Below are 15712 nucleotides of genomic sequence, written 5' to 3'. Positions count from 1 at the left end.
AGGCTACATTTATCATGAGCTCTCTGAATCGCTGAAGTAACCCTTTAAGATATTTTTTATAAATCCAAGAGCTCTCAGGCCTCTCCATAGACAGCTAATTAATTAACACTTTCAAGGCCCTGAAAGGTAGTAAAACGATGGGTGCGTCTCAATCAGCTCCCTAGTTTAGTTGACAGGGCACTGATCAGGGAGTCAGCCCATTGACTTATGTCCTGATCAGTGCTCTGACTAGTGGACTAGGGAGCTGAATGAGATGCAGGGATTGTTAAAATAGTCCATGTGAATCCAGTAGTTCTAGCTTAATTTGATGAAGCGTAGATAATACTTTTTATGCGAAAAAAAAAAAAAACTTTATTCAATGATTTATTCAAGTTTGTGTCAGACTCTTACACTGTAGACGCAGTGTCAACAGTGCAACTTGCAGACTTGAAGAAATTGTCATCTAAAGTTGTTTTTTTAATTGTTTTTTTCATACAAGCGATATTCTTGTCGCTTCATAACATTAATGTTGGACCACTGGAGTCACATGGACTATTTTAACAATGTCTTTACTACCTTTCAGGGCCTTGAAATTGTTATTTAAATAGCTGTCAGAGAGCTCTCGGATTTTGTCAAAAATATCTTAATTTGTGTTCAGAAGATGAAGTGAACGAAGCTCTTATGGGTTTGGAACGACAAGGGTGAGTAATTATTGACAGAATTTTCATTTTTGTGTGAACTAACCTTTTAAATTAGGAGTGATGTAAATGTTGTGGTACCTGAGTCAGACTTAGACATATTAATACTCGCACACAAATGCTCATGGACATCACACTACACACACCCACACAAAATACAGTTTTTATTTGTCTGTAAAATTAGAGCAAGACTTGCCCCGAGGGAAGATGTGGACAGATGAATGTTCCGTCTGAGACCATTTGACTAAAAGTCATGTATTCTTGCTTACCTCTCTCGGCACATAATTAAAAGGCTGTTTCTGTGTCTGCGTGTGCTACAGGGTACATTATTGTCATTCTCTGTTTATCTCTCTCTCCATGACGTTTTGTATTTGGCTCAGCTTTTGTAAATGCTTAAAATTTGGCAGCAGCACTTCAGGGATGTTTTTCTTATACTGTAGCATCTGGAAATACTTCAGAGTTTCCAAAGATACACGAATCAGTCTATGAATCAGACATCAGATGTTGTGTCTTTGTTCTGAGGGCACTTGCGTCACTAATGACTAGTTAACCAAGTGAAGCTGCTTTCAAAGTTCTGATACACAGGCCAGTGTCATTAAGCGCTGTCATAAGCAGCTGTGCCGCAAAGACATGACGTCATGTCTCCTGCAGTCCAATCGCAATGCACAGACAGTTGCAAAGAGGGAAGGCTGGCTTTATGACAGAAACCCGACGTCCAGAGACCTTGACTTTTTGAATGACTTTATTTCACCAAAGTCAATTACATTCCAGCCATTACATTCCTCATTAGTGGTCCTATTGTGTTCCACAGAAGAAAGTTAGTCATACATGAGTGCAGCAACAAAATGATGAGTACATGATGATAGCATTTCCATTTTGGTGTGCCCTATTCCTTTATATGTGACGAACAGTTTTTGTTTTACGACTGTAAATGTTATCCTCTAGAGGTGCACCCTTTCTTCCCCCCCTCTCTTTATTAACGAGGTTTGCCTTAATTAGCAAATTGGACTGTTACCAATAATCCTGGAGGAGTGACATGCGCCCGAGGAGAAAGAGAGGCAGGAAGAGAGAGAGTGACGGAATTTTCAGAAATATCTCTTTGCGATGATGTAATGGTGATGTGGTCACAAGAGTCTGTGTAGCATATGTTTGTTAAAAAAAAGACTTCTTTTAATCAATCTGCACTTTGAAATATTACAAAAAGACATTCACAAGTGCAATATATCAGGGTCAAAAAATGAAAATGGGTTTGGTGCAAAAACATATTTTATATGATATATTCTTGATATTTGAAATACAGGGGAAATGCCATTGTGATGAACTCCTCAAAATTGTGTCAAATTATTTTAATTTGTCATGTATCAAATATATAATTTACACATTTGGGATTTCACTTTTTTTTTTTTGCAAGACATTAATTTGATCAAAAGAGACTGGTATTTTAAATTAATGCTGTTCTTTTGACCTTTATATTGTCTATTGTAAGAAATGTATCAAGGTTTTGACAAATTATTAAGCTGCACAATTGTTTTCAACATTGATAATTTTTTCTTGAGCACCAGCTCTTCATATTATAATAATTTCTGAAGAATCATTTGACACTGAAGTAATCCAGCTTTGCCATCACAGGCATAAATAACATTTGAAAATATATTACGATAGAAAAAATATATTTAAAATATCTTGCCCAATGTTTATGTATGCTAAATACAGAATTATAAATGTAAATATATATGTATATATAGAACTTTTTGATAGAACCTTATTTCTGTGTCTCTCTTTGTCTGGCAGTGTTCAGCGGCCCGCGGTTTTCCCAGGAGCCGGCGGATCAGTCTGTGGTGGTCGGGGAGAGAGTGGTTCTGTCCTGCGTGGTGTTTAACTACACCGGCATCGTACAGTGGACAAAAGATGGACTCGCTCTTGGCATCGGAGAAGATCTGAGGGGTGAGAACACACACGCCAAATCACACTAACCAAGGGCGTCATGTACCTTTTTCTTGACGGGCCCGGGACGAATGGCATGAATGAAGCTCTAGGTTAGATAAGATGAGACCAAAGAGGAAAAAAAAACCTTTAAAGGATTAGTTCACCCAAAAATGAAATCGATGTCATTAATGACTCACCCTAATGTCGTTCCACACCCGTAAGACCTCCGTTCATTAAGATTCAAACGGTTATGAATCAGTATATTGATTCATGATTTGGTTTCGCGTGTCATGATTTCGCGTGTCAAACTGCTGAAATCACGTGACATTGGCGAGCCGAATCATTGATCGATTCACTGATTCATGACCGTTTGAATCTTTATTTGAGTATTGAACACAAACAAAGAACGGAGTGTGGAATGACATTAGGGTGTCATTAATGACATCAATTTCATTTTTGGGTGAACTAACCCTTTAAGTGTAAGACAGGATAGTTAGTTTAGGGAAACAGTTTTGATTGAGCAAGGGGATGTAGGTTCAAATGAATAAACCAAGCTATCTGACACCTATTGGCCATGCATTTTAGTTGTATGCAAACAAGTTCATACTAGTTTGGAGTGACCCAAGGGTGGGTACGGTGACTATATTTTCAATAGAAAGCAAATTAATAATCAAATTTAGATGTGAAAACCAATAGCGGCTTGTGGACCTTAAAATAGAGGAGGCACACTTGTATAGCAGTATTTTTACGTTTAAAAAAAAATTATGGAATTAAGAAAATGACATGAAAAAATCCATCCCTCCGTCATTTTAAAAGAGTCATGAACTGCATTGTGTTATTGTTTTATAATGTTTCCTGTGGTGCATTTATAAAAAAAAAAATTAAAAAAAATCTAGTGACTGATCACATAAAATAATTCAGTTGGCCGAATTAAAATTCTGTAAATTGATGAAATTTATTTCACAGAAATTCAATTCGGCCAACTGAAAAATTTAGATGTGATCAGTCACTTGAAAATTTTCAATTGGAGACCTGCATTTTTTTTCAGTGTATGATTAAAAAATGTTATAAAAATCATTAATAAAAATCATAATTTAGAAATAAATTGCATTTTTCATACCCTGATTTTAGCCCTCTGATTTGAATGCTCTGTTTGAAGGGGTGTGTCTGCTGTGTATATTACATGTAATTCTTTTAAAAAACGTTTAGCACGTTTTGTACTATGACAGCTCTCACAGATAACTAATAACAAAGTGTTGATTATAGCATTATATTCAGATCGTGGCATGAAAGGATGCATTGTAGCCGATCACAGACATTTTGAGCTCATGAATGCAGTGATTTTGTCATTGCAACTTGACTTCTGCACACTAGTGAATGCTTTCATCATAACTAAAAGAGCAAACACAATTTTTAGGATGGTAGTTTTGGCGCAAGTCCAGAACTCAGATAAATTTGTGCTGTTTGACAGCTCCAGCGATTGCAAAGTGAGCGTTCTTTGATCGCTTCTTTTTATAATTTAATCAGAGTTTAAATAACAGATTAATTTCTTTCACCCTAAGAGAAACAATGTGAAGTTGACCATTAAGTCACTTACTGACACAGACAAAGAGCATCTGACTGTATGCGAGCCATTACATATCAGAAATCACTGGCCACAGATCAGGCATTAGAATTAACACGGTTACTTACATGTTGTGGCATTACTGTCTAGTCTATATAGTAAAAGTCTGTTTGAAATCTGTGCCAAAATTGCAACTGATTTACCAAAGAATCTACAGTGAAATGTACCGAAAACAAAGAAGAGACATTAACATTGTTGAAAATAACCACATTCCTAGCATTAGGATCCTTTGTAAGGTAATGTTATTTTTAGTCCAATTGTCCTGTTTTGATCTTCTCTCCTCATCATCTCACTAACACACCAGTGGGCGGGGCCAAAGCTGCAATGATGGAGTAGGCGTTGATTTTCATCTGCAGAGGTGGTCGATCTGTCATAGATAGGCACATTCGCTGGGCTTGGCAAGAATAAAAGCAGTTTTTGGACTAACAAGGACATTTTCAGTTCTGAAACTTACAGGATATTCTTAGAGTATAATGACCTCTTGTGTCAAAATTATTAATTATGAAATTTTGATTTCTCAGTTCATGACCATTGAAATGTCCGTGTTAAAAGGGCACATTCGGCCATTTAGTGAAGTTGAAACCTACACTGTAAAAAATTTGTGGTGGTTTTTGTTGGTTTAACTTAAAAAAGTAAGTAACCTGGTTGCCTTAAAATTTTGAGTTTATTGAAATTAAAAATTTGAGTTGATACAATGTAGGAAATTAGTTTAATAAATAGAAACTCAATATATTTTTGTATCTGAACCACATAAAAAATGTGATAAATCATGAAAATAGCACAATTTCGCATGTTTCACTGCGTCATCAGAAATAACACACACATTATTACCCATATACTTACAAAATCTTTTAATAATCTTTTAATAAAGGTTGTAGCATCTCAAAAAATGTTCATTGTATTAACTCAAAATTTTAATTTCAATGAACTCAAAATTTTAAGGCAACCAGGTAACTTTTTTTCTAAATAATTTTTTACAGTGTATATGTCCAACTTCGGTGTGGGGTCTTGTTTCTTTTTTAATTTGTAGCTATTGTTTTCAAATGGTACCTTAGGAAATATGTTGGCAATCACATATTTAATATATCTACTAAATCTTTAATTAGTAGATGGTAGTTGCTAGATTATCACCAGGACCGGTTCAAAGTTATATCACAATTTACGTCTCTACGATGATTGATCTATGAAAGGCAAATGTTCGATGATGATTGGCTAAAAATTTTTTACCAACAGATGAAAAAAATCCCTTGCTTTGGCTTTGGCTTTGCCTCCCCCTCCCCTGCTTTATCCCATCAGACTCGCCTTAGCACAGTTTTACGAATGTCAGATTCGGGGAAGATATGCGGTTGTTCCGACTTCAGTGATATTTTATGGTGTTACAATGGTGAAATTGCAAACAAGAAAATGTCACATTCTCAGACAAGATTTTTATTAACATTAAATCGTCCTTCTCCCATTTTCCACCTCATAATTTTGGGTAGGCTGTGCCTCCCCTGATAAGACGGCACATTTCGGCTGCAGTGTTTTAGACATACATGAATTGTGCAACCCTAATCTTTAAAGATAATCCACTGGACACTGTCAAAGCATGTACCCCGCTCTATTTCAGTATGAATGGACATGCTTCTGACAATAACCCCTGTCCATACTACTTATATGCAACATTAATGACAGCAGTATTGCATAAAATAGAGACATAATTTTTCCTTTTATTGTCCAGACATTGCCATTTTGTTCCTTTGTCCTCTGTCTCGCCAGCTCTCTTTCCCCCTTTTTTTTTTTTTTGGACATGTTGATCTTTTGTCCGCACTCTAATCACAGACACATACACATATAGATGTGCAAACACGCGCACAGGTTAAGTGTCTGCTTGCTGATTGGTTGAGCTAAAGGATGATGTAATCGTTGCCAATACTTTTGTCCTCCTGGTATCCAGATCGATGATGTCATAATGTGTGTGCCAAAGAGAGTGTGCAGTCAGAATGCCAATGTGTTGGAGTGCTGCCCTCTGGTGACAAACACATGTCCTACAAGCCAACACATAATCACACTGATTGGCTAAACTGGCTGTATAATATATGGTTTGTGTTAAAAAAAAAAAAATCAAAGATCGCTGGAGCTTTTAATATATTTACAAAGAATATAGTCGTTTGAGATGTATGTTTATTATTAGGGAAAATACATTAAATAGGGACATTCATGCTTTCAAGACAAAATACAAATATGAATTGAACTGTATATACAAAGCTATGCTGGGACATTTGCAGCACAGTCGTATCTGCATCTAAAATGATAACTGCACGAAATAAATATATTGCAGTTTTGTTGAAGTATAATGGTGGTTGTGTTTGTGTTTTAGCATGGCCGCGGTACCGTGTGTTGCGTATCCTGGATGTTGGGCAGTATAATCTGGAGATCACGTCAGCAGACTTGACCGATGACTCGCTGTATGAGTGTCAGGCCACTGAAGCCGCTCTGAGGTCCAGAAGAGCTAAACTCACTGTTCTGAGTGAGTACACTAAGAATATGTTCTGAATAGCATACTTCCATTTTTAGCTTTTCTTTTCTATGTATAATATGAGAAGTTTGCACCTTTTTTTCTCCTTGAATGAAAAAAAAATCCTAGCCATTTCAGTATATACCAGCATACTCTGTGGAATACTGTATCCCACAATGCAATGCATTCAACATGACTTTCCATTTTCAGTGTGATGAATGAACCTAAATAGCTTTTGTCAATCATTATTTGGTCGAACTGCGCTTTTATACAACATTGGACACAAAAGTCAATCATTTTTATTTTAAGAGATTTCAGCTGAATTTTATTGAGCTCATGTGACAACATTGTAATATAATGTTTACTGTACTATTGTTTAAAATGTTTATTTTAAAAAGTATGCAGTACAGTATGCTCAGTGCCATATACACTAGTATTCCAGTCTGTCCAGAATACATTCTGTTTTCTTTATTTAACGTGTTTTGTAGGGACACTAATAGCAGCTCAAGAGATGCCGCTCCACTGCCTCGGAGCAATTTAATTATCTACATTCTCTCTATTTCTCTGTCTCCTTTTATTTATGTGAATCTTTTCTGGCATGATATACAATAGGAGTGCAATGCCATCACACAGACATTATTGAAAAATCGAATCACTTTAGTCACATTACTACATACACATGTAAAACAATGCAGTAATAAACATTCCACACATACACTACTGTTCAACACTTTGGGGTGGGTAATATTTTTTAATATTTTTAATAATATTTAAAAAAATATTGGGATTTTGTTCGAAAAAGTTGAAAAACAGCTTAAATGCTCAATATTTTTGTTGAAATTGATTAAAACAATTTTTTAGGATTCTTTGATAAAATAAAGATTTTAAAAGAATAGCATTAATCTACATTATCACTTTTGTTCAATTTAATGCATGCTTTCTGAATAAATTTTTTTTTTCTTTTAAAAAATATACTTGTTGAGCCAAAACTTTTGGATTGCGTATTTAAAACAATATTCACAAAGAAAAATATATATTTAATCCAATTTTAATATAATACACATAAGTGTTTGTAAATGTTATATGTGTGCACTGTGCACAATGTGTAAGTCACTTTCAGTGTATTTTGTGTGTGTGTGTGTGTGTGTGTGTGTAGTCCCCCCTGAAGGTCCTGTTATCGAGGGCTCTCCAGAGATCCTGTTGACGGCAGGTAGCTCATATAACCTCACCTGTGTGTCTCGAGGAGCAAAGCCACTGTCAACGATAGAATGGTACAAAGATGGGATCATAGTGGAGGGAGCTCATACCAGTACTGTGAGTGAAGACACAAGCAAATGTAGCATGATGATCACGTACATATGAGAACATAGTTATATCTATCAGTAATTATTAATATCTATCTATCTATCTATCTATCTATCTATCTATCTATCTATCTATCTATCTATCTATCTATCTATCTATCTATCTATCTATCTATCTATCTATCTATCTATCTATCTAATCTCTATCTATCTATCTATCTATCTATCTATCTATCTATCTATCTATCTAATCTCTATCTATCTATCTATCTATCTATCTATCTATCTATCTATCTATCTATCTATCTATCTATCTATCTATCTATCTATCTATCTATCTATCTATCTATCTATCAATCAATCAATCAATCAATCAGGAGGTGTTAGCAGACAGGAAAAGGGTGACCACAAAAAGTTTTCTGGAGATCCAGCCAGTGGACACAGACACAGGACGAAATTTCACCTGTGTGGCCTCAAACCTTGCCGCTCCTCTAGGGAAGAGAGCCACTATCATTCTCAACATCCACCGTAAGTGTTTGTGCTTGCATACATTTATGTTGCTGTACTAGTATAATGTATATCCACAAAAAGAACCCTGCTGACTTCTCACTCTCTCTCCAGATCCTCCTACAGTCATTCTGTCCATAGAGCCTCGGTCGGTTCTAGAAGGAGAGCGAGTTACATTTACCTGCCAGGCCACTGCCAACCCTCCCATTATGGGCTATAGGTTAGTGTTTGTAGTGTGGGTGTATATGCGGATCTGAGATATGCTCTTCTTCTTTTATATATGCGTGTGTTGAGTCATGGCCTAAAATGTACACTCAATAACCAAATAAAGCGGTGTCAATTGCCAGTTGAATGGCAATATTTTTATGAATTCTGGCAATGCAATATTGTGAGAACATGAATGTGAGCAAATGTGAACAATTTTCTGAAATGTTGACAAGCCAGTGCTGCATCGTCACAAAATTTGAAGCCTGGCCAATTAAAATATTCAAGCACAAGAAGATGTGAAGGGGAACTCAGTTCGTTACTCTCTGTGTGGGAAGTTTTCTGAAGCGCATGCCCAGAAATCCATGTCTCAGACAGCATGCGAATACTGAATTGAACTGAACTCTCTTTCATGTCTTAAAAAATGCCAGATTTCCTGAGTATTCTCTTAAACATAGTCAGTAATGTCTTAAGTGAACATAAACAGTTGAGAAAGAAAATGTAAATGGATCTGTGCTCTTAAAGTGACAGCAACTTAATATATACCTGCTGCCACCTATGTCCTTAATGTTATGGTATGTCACTGGTATCTATAATTTTGGTGTCATAACTGCAAAAACGTGCAGTTTTAGGGCTGGTAAAAAATAGAATTTATAGCTGGTAAATTTTCTTATGTCATGTGGCATAAAGGTAGTTTTAGGCCCTGGTTGGAGTGTTATTTTTGAGTCATTGAGATACTTTTTCATTTGTATCATTTGAGGTTTTTTAGATATTTAAATATTTAAAATAATGAAAATGTTTTAATTTTACTATAATAGCCCTGTTGTGTTGTAGGTGGGCTAAAGGGGGTGTGATTTTGGATGGAGCAAGAGAAAGTGTGTTTGAGACGACAGCAGATCACTCGTTCTTCACTGAGCCCGTGTCCTGTCTAGTCTTTAACGCAGTGGGCAGCACTAACGTCAGTATATTGGTGGACGTTCACTGTGAGTATCTCAGTCTATCTGTCTGTTTGATGATCTACCATACATGTCCATTTATGTGTTTGCCAGTACTTGCTTAGAAGTGTAACCAGTGTAAATTATGTTTTTACTTAAATATAATTTTAGTTCACCCAAAAATGAATATTAGATGTTTATCTGCTTACCCCCAGTGCATCCAACATGTACGTGTGTCTGTTTCTTCAGTAGAACACAAATGAAGATTTTTAACTCCAACCGTTGCTGTGTGCCAGTCATATAATGGGGTGAATATGTAACAAGTCTATGAGAGCAAAAAAAAAACATGCTTAGGCAACGTGCTCAAAAACCCTGCTGCTCATTCACCCCATTATATGACTGGCACACAGCAACGGTTGGAGTTAAAAATCTTCATTTGTGTTCTACTGAAGAAACAGACACGTACATGTTGGATGCACTGGGGGTAAGCAGATAAACATCACATTTTCATTTTTGGGTGAACTAACACTTTAAGAGGACAAAAAAGGAAAGGCACTACATTGTTTTTGTGTGTTCTCTGATTTAGCATATCCATATCTAGAAAATAACATGTTCACATCCACACATTGGAGAACTTGTTTCTTTAAAAGCACAACTTATTCTGATGCGATTGTGCATAATTTCAGATTCAGAGATGGACAGTAACTAAGTACTTTTACTTGAGTACTGTACTTAAGTACACTTTTTGAGTATCTGTACTTTACTTGAGTATTATTTTTTCTGGAAATTTATGACTTTAACTTCACTACATTTGAAAGACAAATATTGTACTTTTTACTCCACTACATTTCTATCTAAGTCACAATTGAGTAATATTTGACTGGTAGTACTTTTACTTTTACTCAAGTACTGAAGTTGTGTACTTTGTCTACCTCTGTTTCAGTTAGGATTATTATATTTCAGGAAATTTGTACTAACTTTTATTTTACGTTTTTCGTTAATTTTATTTTGTTTTACTGGTGCATAAATATTTATTGTATTTTTTGTAACTTATGTTTTTTAGTGTGTTTTTTTAAATCATCTTCGTAATTGTTGCAGTTAATGACTTCATTTTCTCTCATAGTTGGTCCGATTTTGGTGGTGGAGCCGAGGCCTGTAACAGTGGACGTTGACTCTGATGTCTCACTCAATTGTAAATGGTCAGGAAATCCTCCTCTTACCCTCACATGGACCAAGAAGGGCTCCAGTATGGTTAGTGCACACTAGATAATGAATCCCACTGTGCTCACGGTGCACTCACCTCTAAAAAAACAAAAAAGCTAATACATTGTCTGTACCCTAAGCCATCACTTGGGAATGCGCTTGTACACAAAAAAAACGTAAATGCTGTATAGACCATTTTTAACATTGTCTATATTTCTTTATTCCGCTCTTTGTTGTTTAGGTTCTCAGTAATAGTAATCAGTTATTTCTGAAGTCTGTGAGTCAGACGGATGCAGGACAGTATGTGTGTAAAGCCATCGTCCCCAGAATCGGTGTTGGCGAGACAGAGGTCACTCTTACAGTCAATGGTCAGTAACATATACTAACTACACAAAAAAGGCAAATATACACATGGGTGAACCTGCAATTCAAAAATGTTTCCACAGTTGAAAAGTGTATTATCATCTACTCTTATAATGCAAGAGTCCTCTCTGTGGACTTTGTTTATGATACTAGATAACATCATTTTTTAAAGTATGCTCACACAAGACTGCTAAAATCATGAGATAACTCTTTTGTGATGTGATTGGCTGTCTAGGTCCTCCAATCATCTCGAGTGAGCCAGTCCAGTATGCTGTGAGAGGAGAGAAGGGGGAAATAAAGTGCTACATAGCCAGCACCCCTCCACCGGACAAAATCGTGAGTTGACATCCAGTACATGCTCACAGCTTTTATTACAGATGGGGGCGGCAACTCTTATGTGACAAGTACATGTTATATACAGAGGGATAATCAACAAAGCTTAAGAGGTGTATGTATTTCATTTAAATAAAGTCCCTCAAACTTCATATTGTAGAGATGTGCGGGACTACGTTTAAATGACTGTAATATTAATGTTAAATTTTAAAACTAATATATTATTTTGAAAAGTTTATATCTGGAGTGGAAAACAAAATGAATGTCTTTACCTCAGACATTGCATGAGTTGGTTTATTCTGTGGGGGCAGATTCAGAGAAATGTCAATAGATGAGCAAGGTGAAGGAGAATTTTAAAACAATACACTAAACTCTTCCATTTTCTTCGATGTCTTGTCAAACTAGTATATAATTAAGCTTGCTTATAGGCTTGTAATACTACTGGTTATGAGGGACAATACGGTAAGAAATTTCATATCGGTTTAAAGGAGAAACATTATGAATGAATCTTACTTAAAGGGATAGGTCACCCTGAAATAGAAAATAAAGCCATCATTTTCTCACCCTGTAAAAAGCGCTATATAAATAAAGGTGACTTGACTTGATCCTGCTGTTGTTCCAGTGCCCTATGTCCTTCTAACTTTTTCGGACCTCGAAAGCAGGATTTTAAAAAAATAATCCTGCACGCACTCCTTCCTAAAATGGCAGTGAATAGTGACCAGAAAGTATCACGCAATGATAAAGTGAGATGCGCACCATATATTGAAAGTGTCCAGGAGGCATACTATAAGGTTTTGCGAGCAAGAAACTATATTATTCAGTCAAAATACTGAGCTCGGCCGTTCGACTCAAGGAGAACAAAATCCTGAGGACAGGAGGAAACAAGTCCGGTAATTCTGCAAATGGAACAGCAGCGCTCTTAATAGTGTCCCTCAGCTCACCCCGGGCTACTCTGGTTATCTCTGTATGTATATTTTAGACTACAATAAAACTAAATATGTTATAAAACGCCACTCTGCCTCTTAACATATTAATACCCACACAAATGAGGTTCTTCACTGCATGTATATTTATAATAATAAACGAAATCTAAAACATAACCCTGCCTCTTTTCGTTTACGTTTCTCTCTCTCTCTCTCTCTCTCTCTCTCTCTCTCTCTGTTTATATATATATATATATATATATATATATATATATATATATATATATATATATATATATATATATATATATATATATATATATATATGTGTTTATAAAATATTTAATGTTAATATGGGGATCAAGTAGATTGATCCAATCTGCCGGTGAATTGATTTTGCCCTGCAAATCAGTCTGGAAACCTGTACATTTATTTCTGCTGCTTCTGTTACACTTTTGCTGGAACTGGCGCACTATTGGGTGGGTTTAACACAATGACGGATAGAGAAGAGATGGGTCGTTGCCCGATGATCACGTCTCTCTTGTGGTCTGATTGGTTGAAGGACTTTTCAATTGCATACAGAGTAATTTGAATAATGCTCGTTGATCACGCCTCTTGTGCTGTAGAAAATACAGAGGAGACTCCCCAGACCAATGTTCAAATTTTTTGTTGTTGTTGTAATTGAAGTCTTTATTTATTTTAACTTTTTAACAAAACCAAACCAAACATCCCCTTAAAAAAAAAAAAAAAAGACATTAATTCACATTTGCATTTTGGGCCCTTTATCAATAACCCCTAAAGTCAGACACACACACAAAAAGATACAGTAAAATCAAGTTATCAAGTGCCTATACATGTAACACCAAAAAGTAAATAAAAGAGAATTACCAAAAGAAAAGCGCACTTTAAAAAATAATAATAAATAATAAAATAATAATAATGAATCTGTCTCAGTCAAAAACCCGTCCCCAAGATTTGTCAAAACCCTCCATATCATCATTAATCCTGGCCAAGAATTTTTCATATGACACAATTTTCAGAATATTTTCATTCCACTTGTTAAACTTTGGAGGAGATGGATCCTTCCACACAATGAGAATCACTCGTGAGTCGTGCAGCTGTAATCACCCCCACCTTAATAACCACAAAATCATATTTCACAACTCCTGGTATCACAGACTGATCCCCTAATAAGCACAATCTTGGACCAATGTTCAATTTTAAATTGAGCTTGGTTGGGTGATAGCCAGACAAGGGATCAGGCAAAGTGAGCATATACTCTGATCATCTTCACTGAAATAAACTTAAATATGACATAAAACACAACCCAATCTCTTTTTGTTAAATATCAATAATAACCATCATAAAAGCATATATATATATAAAGCTATGAAACTTATCTTTGCCTTCAGCCAAAATGATTTGCCAGGGAACAAATTATAGATTCATGAGACCAAAGATCGCCCATTAGATATATACAAGACAAATTATATATCATGTTTAACCACCACAGAGATATCAGAGCCAGCTGCAAACATCAGAAGGACTAGACGAGGAAAGGCTGCTCTCGGCAGGGCATGATCGCTGAGCGCCCGGTGGCCGACTGCATCTCACAACTCAGTGAAAATGTCAGATCACTCTCTTTATTAATGAACCACAGATATGAGCTTTAAACAACAACATTCTCACATGAAACACTCTTAAAACTACATTTTGTGACATATTAACAGTAGTATTTTTCAATTACGCAGGTTTTCTCCACCACTATTGACGCTTGCTGGTTAATGCGAGATGCATTCTGGGATACCTGTCTGTCTCAAGTCTGCACAAGTCACCTCTCGATGCATTCCCGAAAAAAAGAGGCAGATCGAGAACACATCCGGGGATTTTAACTGTGCTTAGCTAAATGTGATCTTTGAATTGAAACAGTACTTGGGAAGCAAGTCCACAAGGACACAAGTCCAGGCAATATTGAGAAACAGCCTTGAATTGGATGTGTCTGATTAGGGAGACATACAAATGTGTGGTGGTTAGGCGTCCCTTGGACACTAATAGATATTCGACTCGTCATTTACCAAATTTCTGTATAAACGTTAATGACATTAGTAAAATGAATGAAATTAGTCTCTAGCTTTCGAACTTACATTTTGAGGTAGTCATTTCTCAGTCACACAGCCTGTTTTGTTAAGTTAGGAGCTATAAATACTATTAAAGTGTGAGATTTTAACCTGTGCTAGATCACGGATCCGACAAAGAGATTATTCTTCTGCGTAGCATAAGGTTGCCGACCGCTGTATTATAGTTTATTCCTGACTGTCTAAAGACACCACATGTGGCATGCTGTGATTTACAGCAGACTATATATTTCATGTATCCCTTAGACCAGGAGTGTCCAACCCTGCTCCTGGAGAGCTACCATCCTGCAGATTCAGCTCCAACACACCTGTCTGTAATTGGCTAGCACCCTGAACACCATGATAAGCTGGTTCAGGTGTGTTTGATTAAGGTTGGAGCTAAAATATGTGGGACCGTAGCTCTCTAGGACCAGGGTTGGACACCCTTGCCTGAGATAGTGTCCAAAAATGAATGTGAAATACAATGATAAAGCATTTTCAAGTAAAGAAATGTCTGTTTTGGAGCTTTAAAGTTTAGGTGGGGCTAGTTATTTCTTTTTTGTTGTAGTGTAGTGATTTTTACTTTTGTCCACCCAAGGACACTAAGTAAGGTAGTGATTGGTACTCACGTCACCGCTGACGTTTTGAATTTTGGATCACACGTCACTTAAGGTGTGGTTATGAGTACATCAGATGACCACCTTCCCCCCTATTAGTTTGGGACACTAGTCAAGGCCTTTTACCTTGGCTGTATGAGAACACTCCGCACAGGAGGCTGCCCAGTCATTTATAATGAATGTAAAGGGGGAAGAGTTGGTCAGCTGATTTATCTGAAAGATTGGTGAGATTTCTAACTTGTAGAGCCTTTTCTGCCTTATCAGCACAAGGAAGACACAATTGTAATAAAATAGATTTTATTAACAAAAGATAAACAGAACAATTAACACAACTACTAAATGAATACAATGAATGATAAAGGAATAAAGTGCGTAAAATGCATAAAATACATGTGAGTAAGTTAAGTGTGGCTATAGAAGAGTTACGTTATCTTACGGAAAGATAAACTGTTGTTTCTCTGAAACTAAGGTGAAGAACCTTATTA

The 15712-nt window shown here is 36.2% G+C and overlaps 1 protein-coding gene across 4 annotated transcripts in view; it reads left to right on the top strand.

Annotated features, from left to right (window-relative positions):
• The window catches only part of kirrel1b (kirre like nephrin family adhesion molecule 1b), a 73161-nt gene that overhangs the window by 43942 nt on the left and 13507 nt on the right, over positions 1–15712 (top strand). For all 4 annotated transcript variants that reach the window (XM_067452608.1, XM_067452606.1, XM_067452607.1 and 1 more), the window contains exons 2-10: positions 2469–2621; positions 6587–6736; positions 7881–8038; positions 8406–8556; positions 8650–8755; positions 9574–9722; positions 10798–10925; positions 11119–11245; positions 11476–11576. In XM_067452608.1, the coding sequence (XP_067308709.1) occupies positions 2469–2621; positions 6587–6736; positions 7881–8038; positions 8406–8556; positions 8650–8755; positions 9574–9722; positions 10798–10925; positions 11119–11245; positions 11476–11576 (1223 nt within the window). The remainder of the gene's footprint in view (positions 1–2468; positions 2622–6586; positions 6737–7880; positions 8039–8405; positions 8557–8649; positions 8756–9573; positions 9723–10797; positions 10926–11118; positions 11246–11475; positions 11577–15712) is intronic.

Source organism: Pseudorasbora parva, chromosome 9 (assembly GCF_024679245.1).
Source record: "Pseudorasbora parva isolate DD20220531a chromosome 9, ASM2467924v1, whole genome shotgun sequence".
Classification (NCBI taxonomy): Eukaryota; Metazoa; Chordata; class Actinopteri; order Cypriniformes; family Gobionidae; genus Pseudorasbora; species Pseudorasbora parva.
The sequence above is the reverse complement of the archived record's forward strand: the minus strand, read 5'-3'. Positions and strand labels throughout refer to the sequence as shown.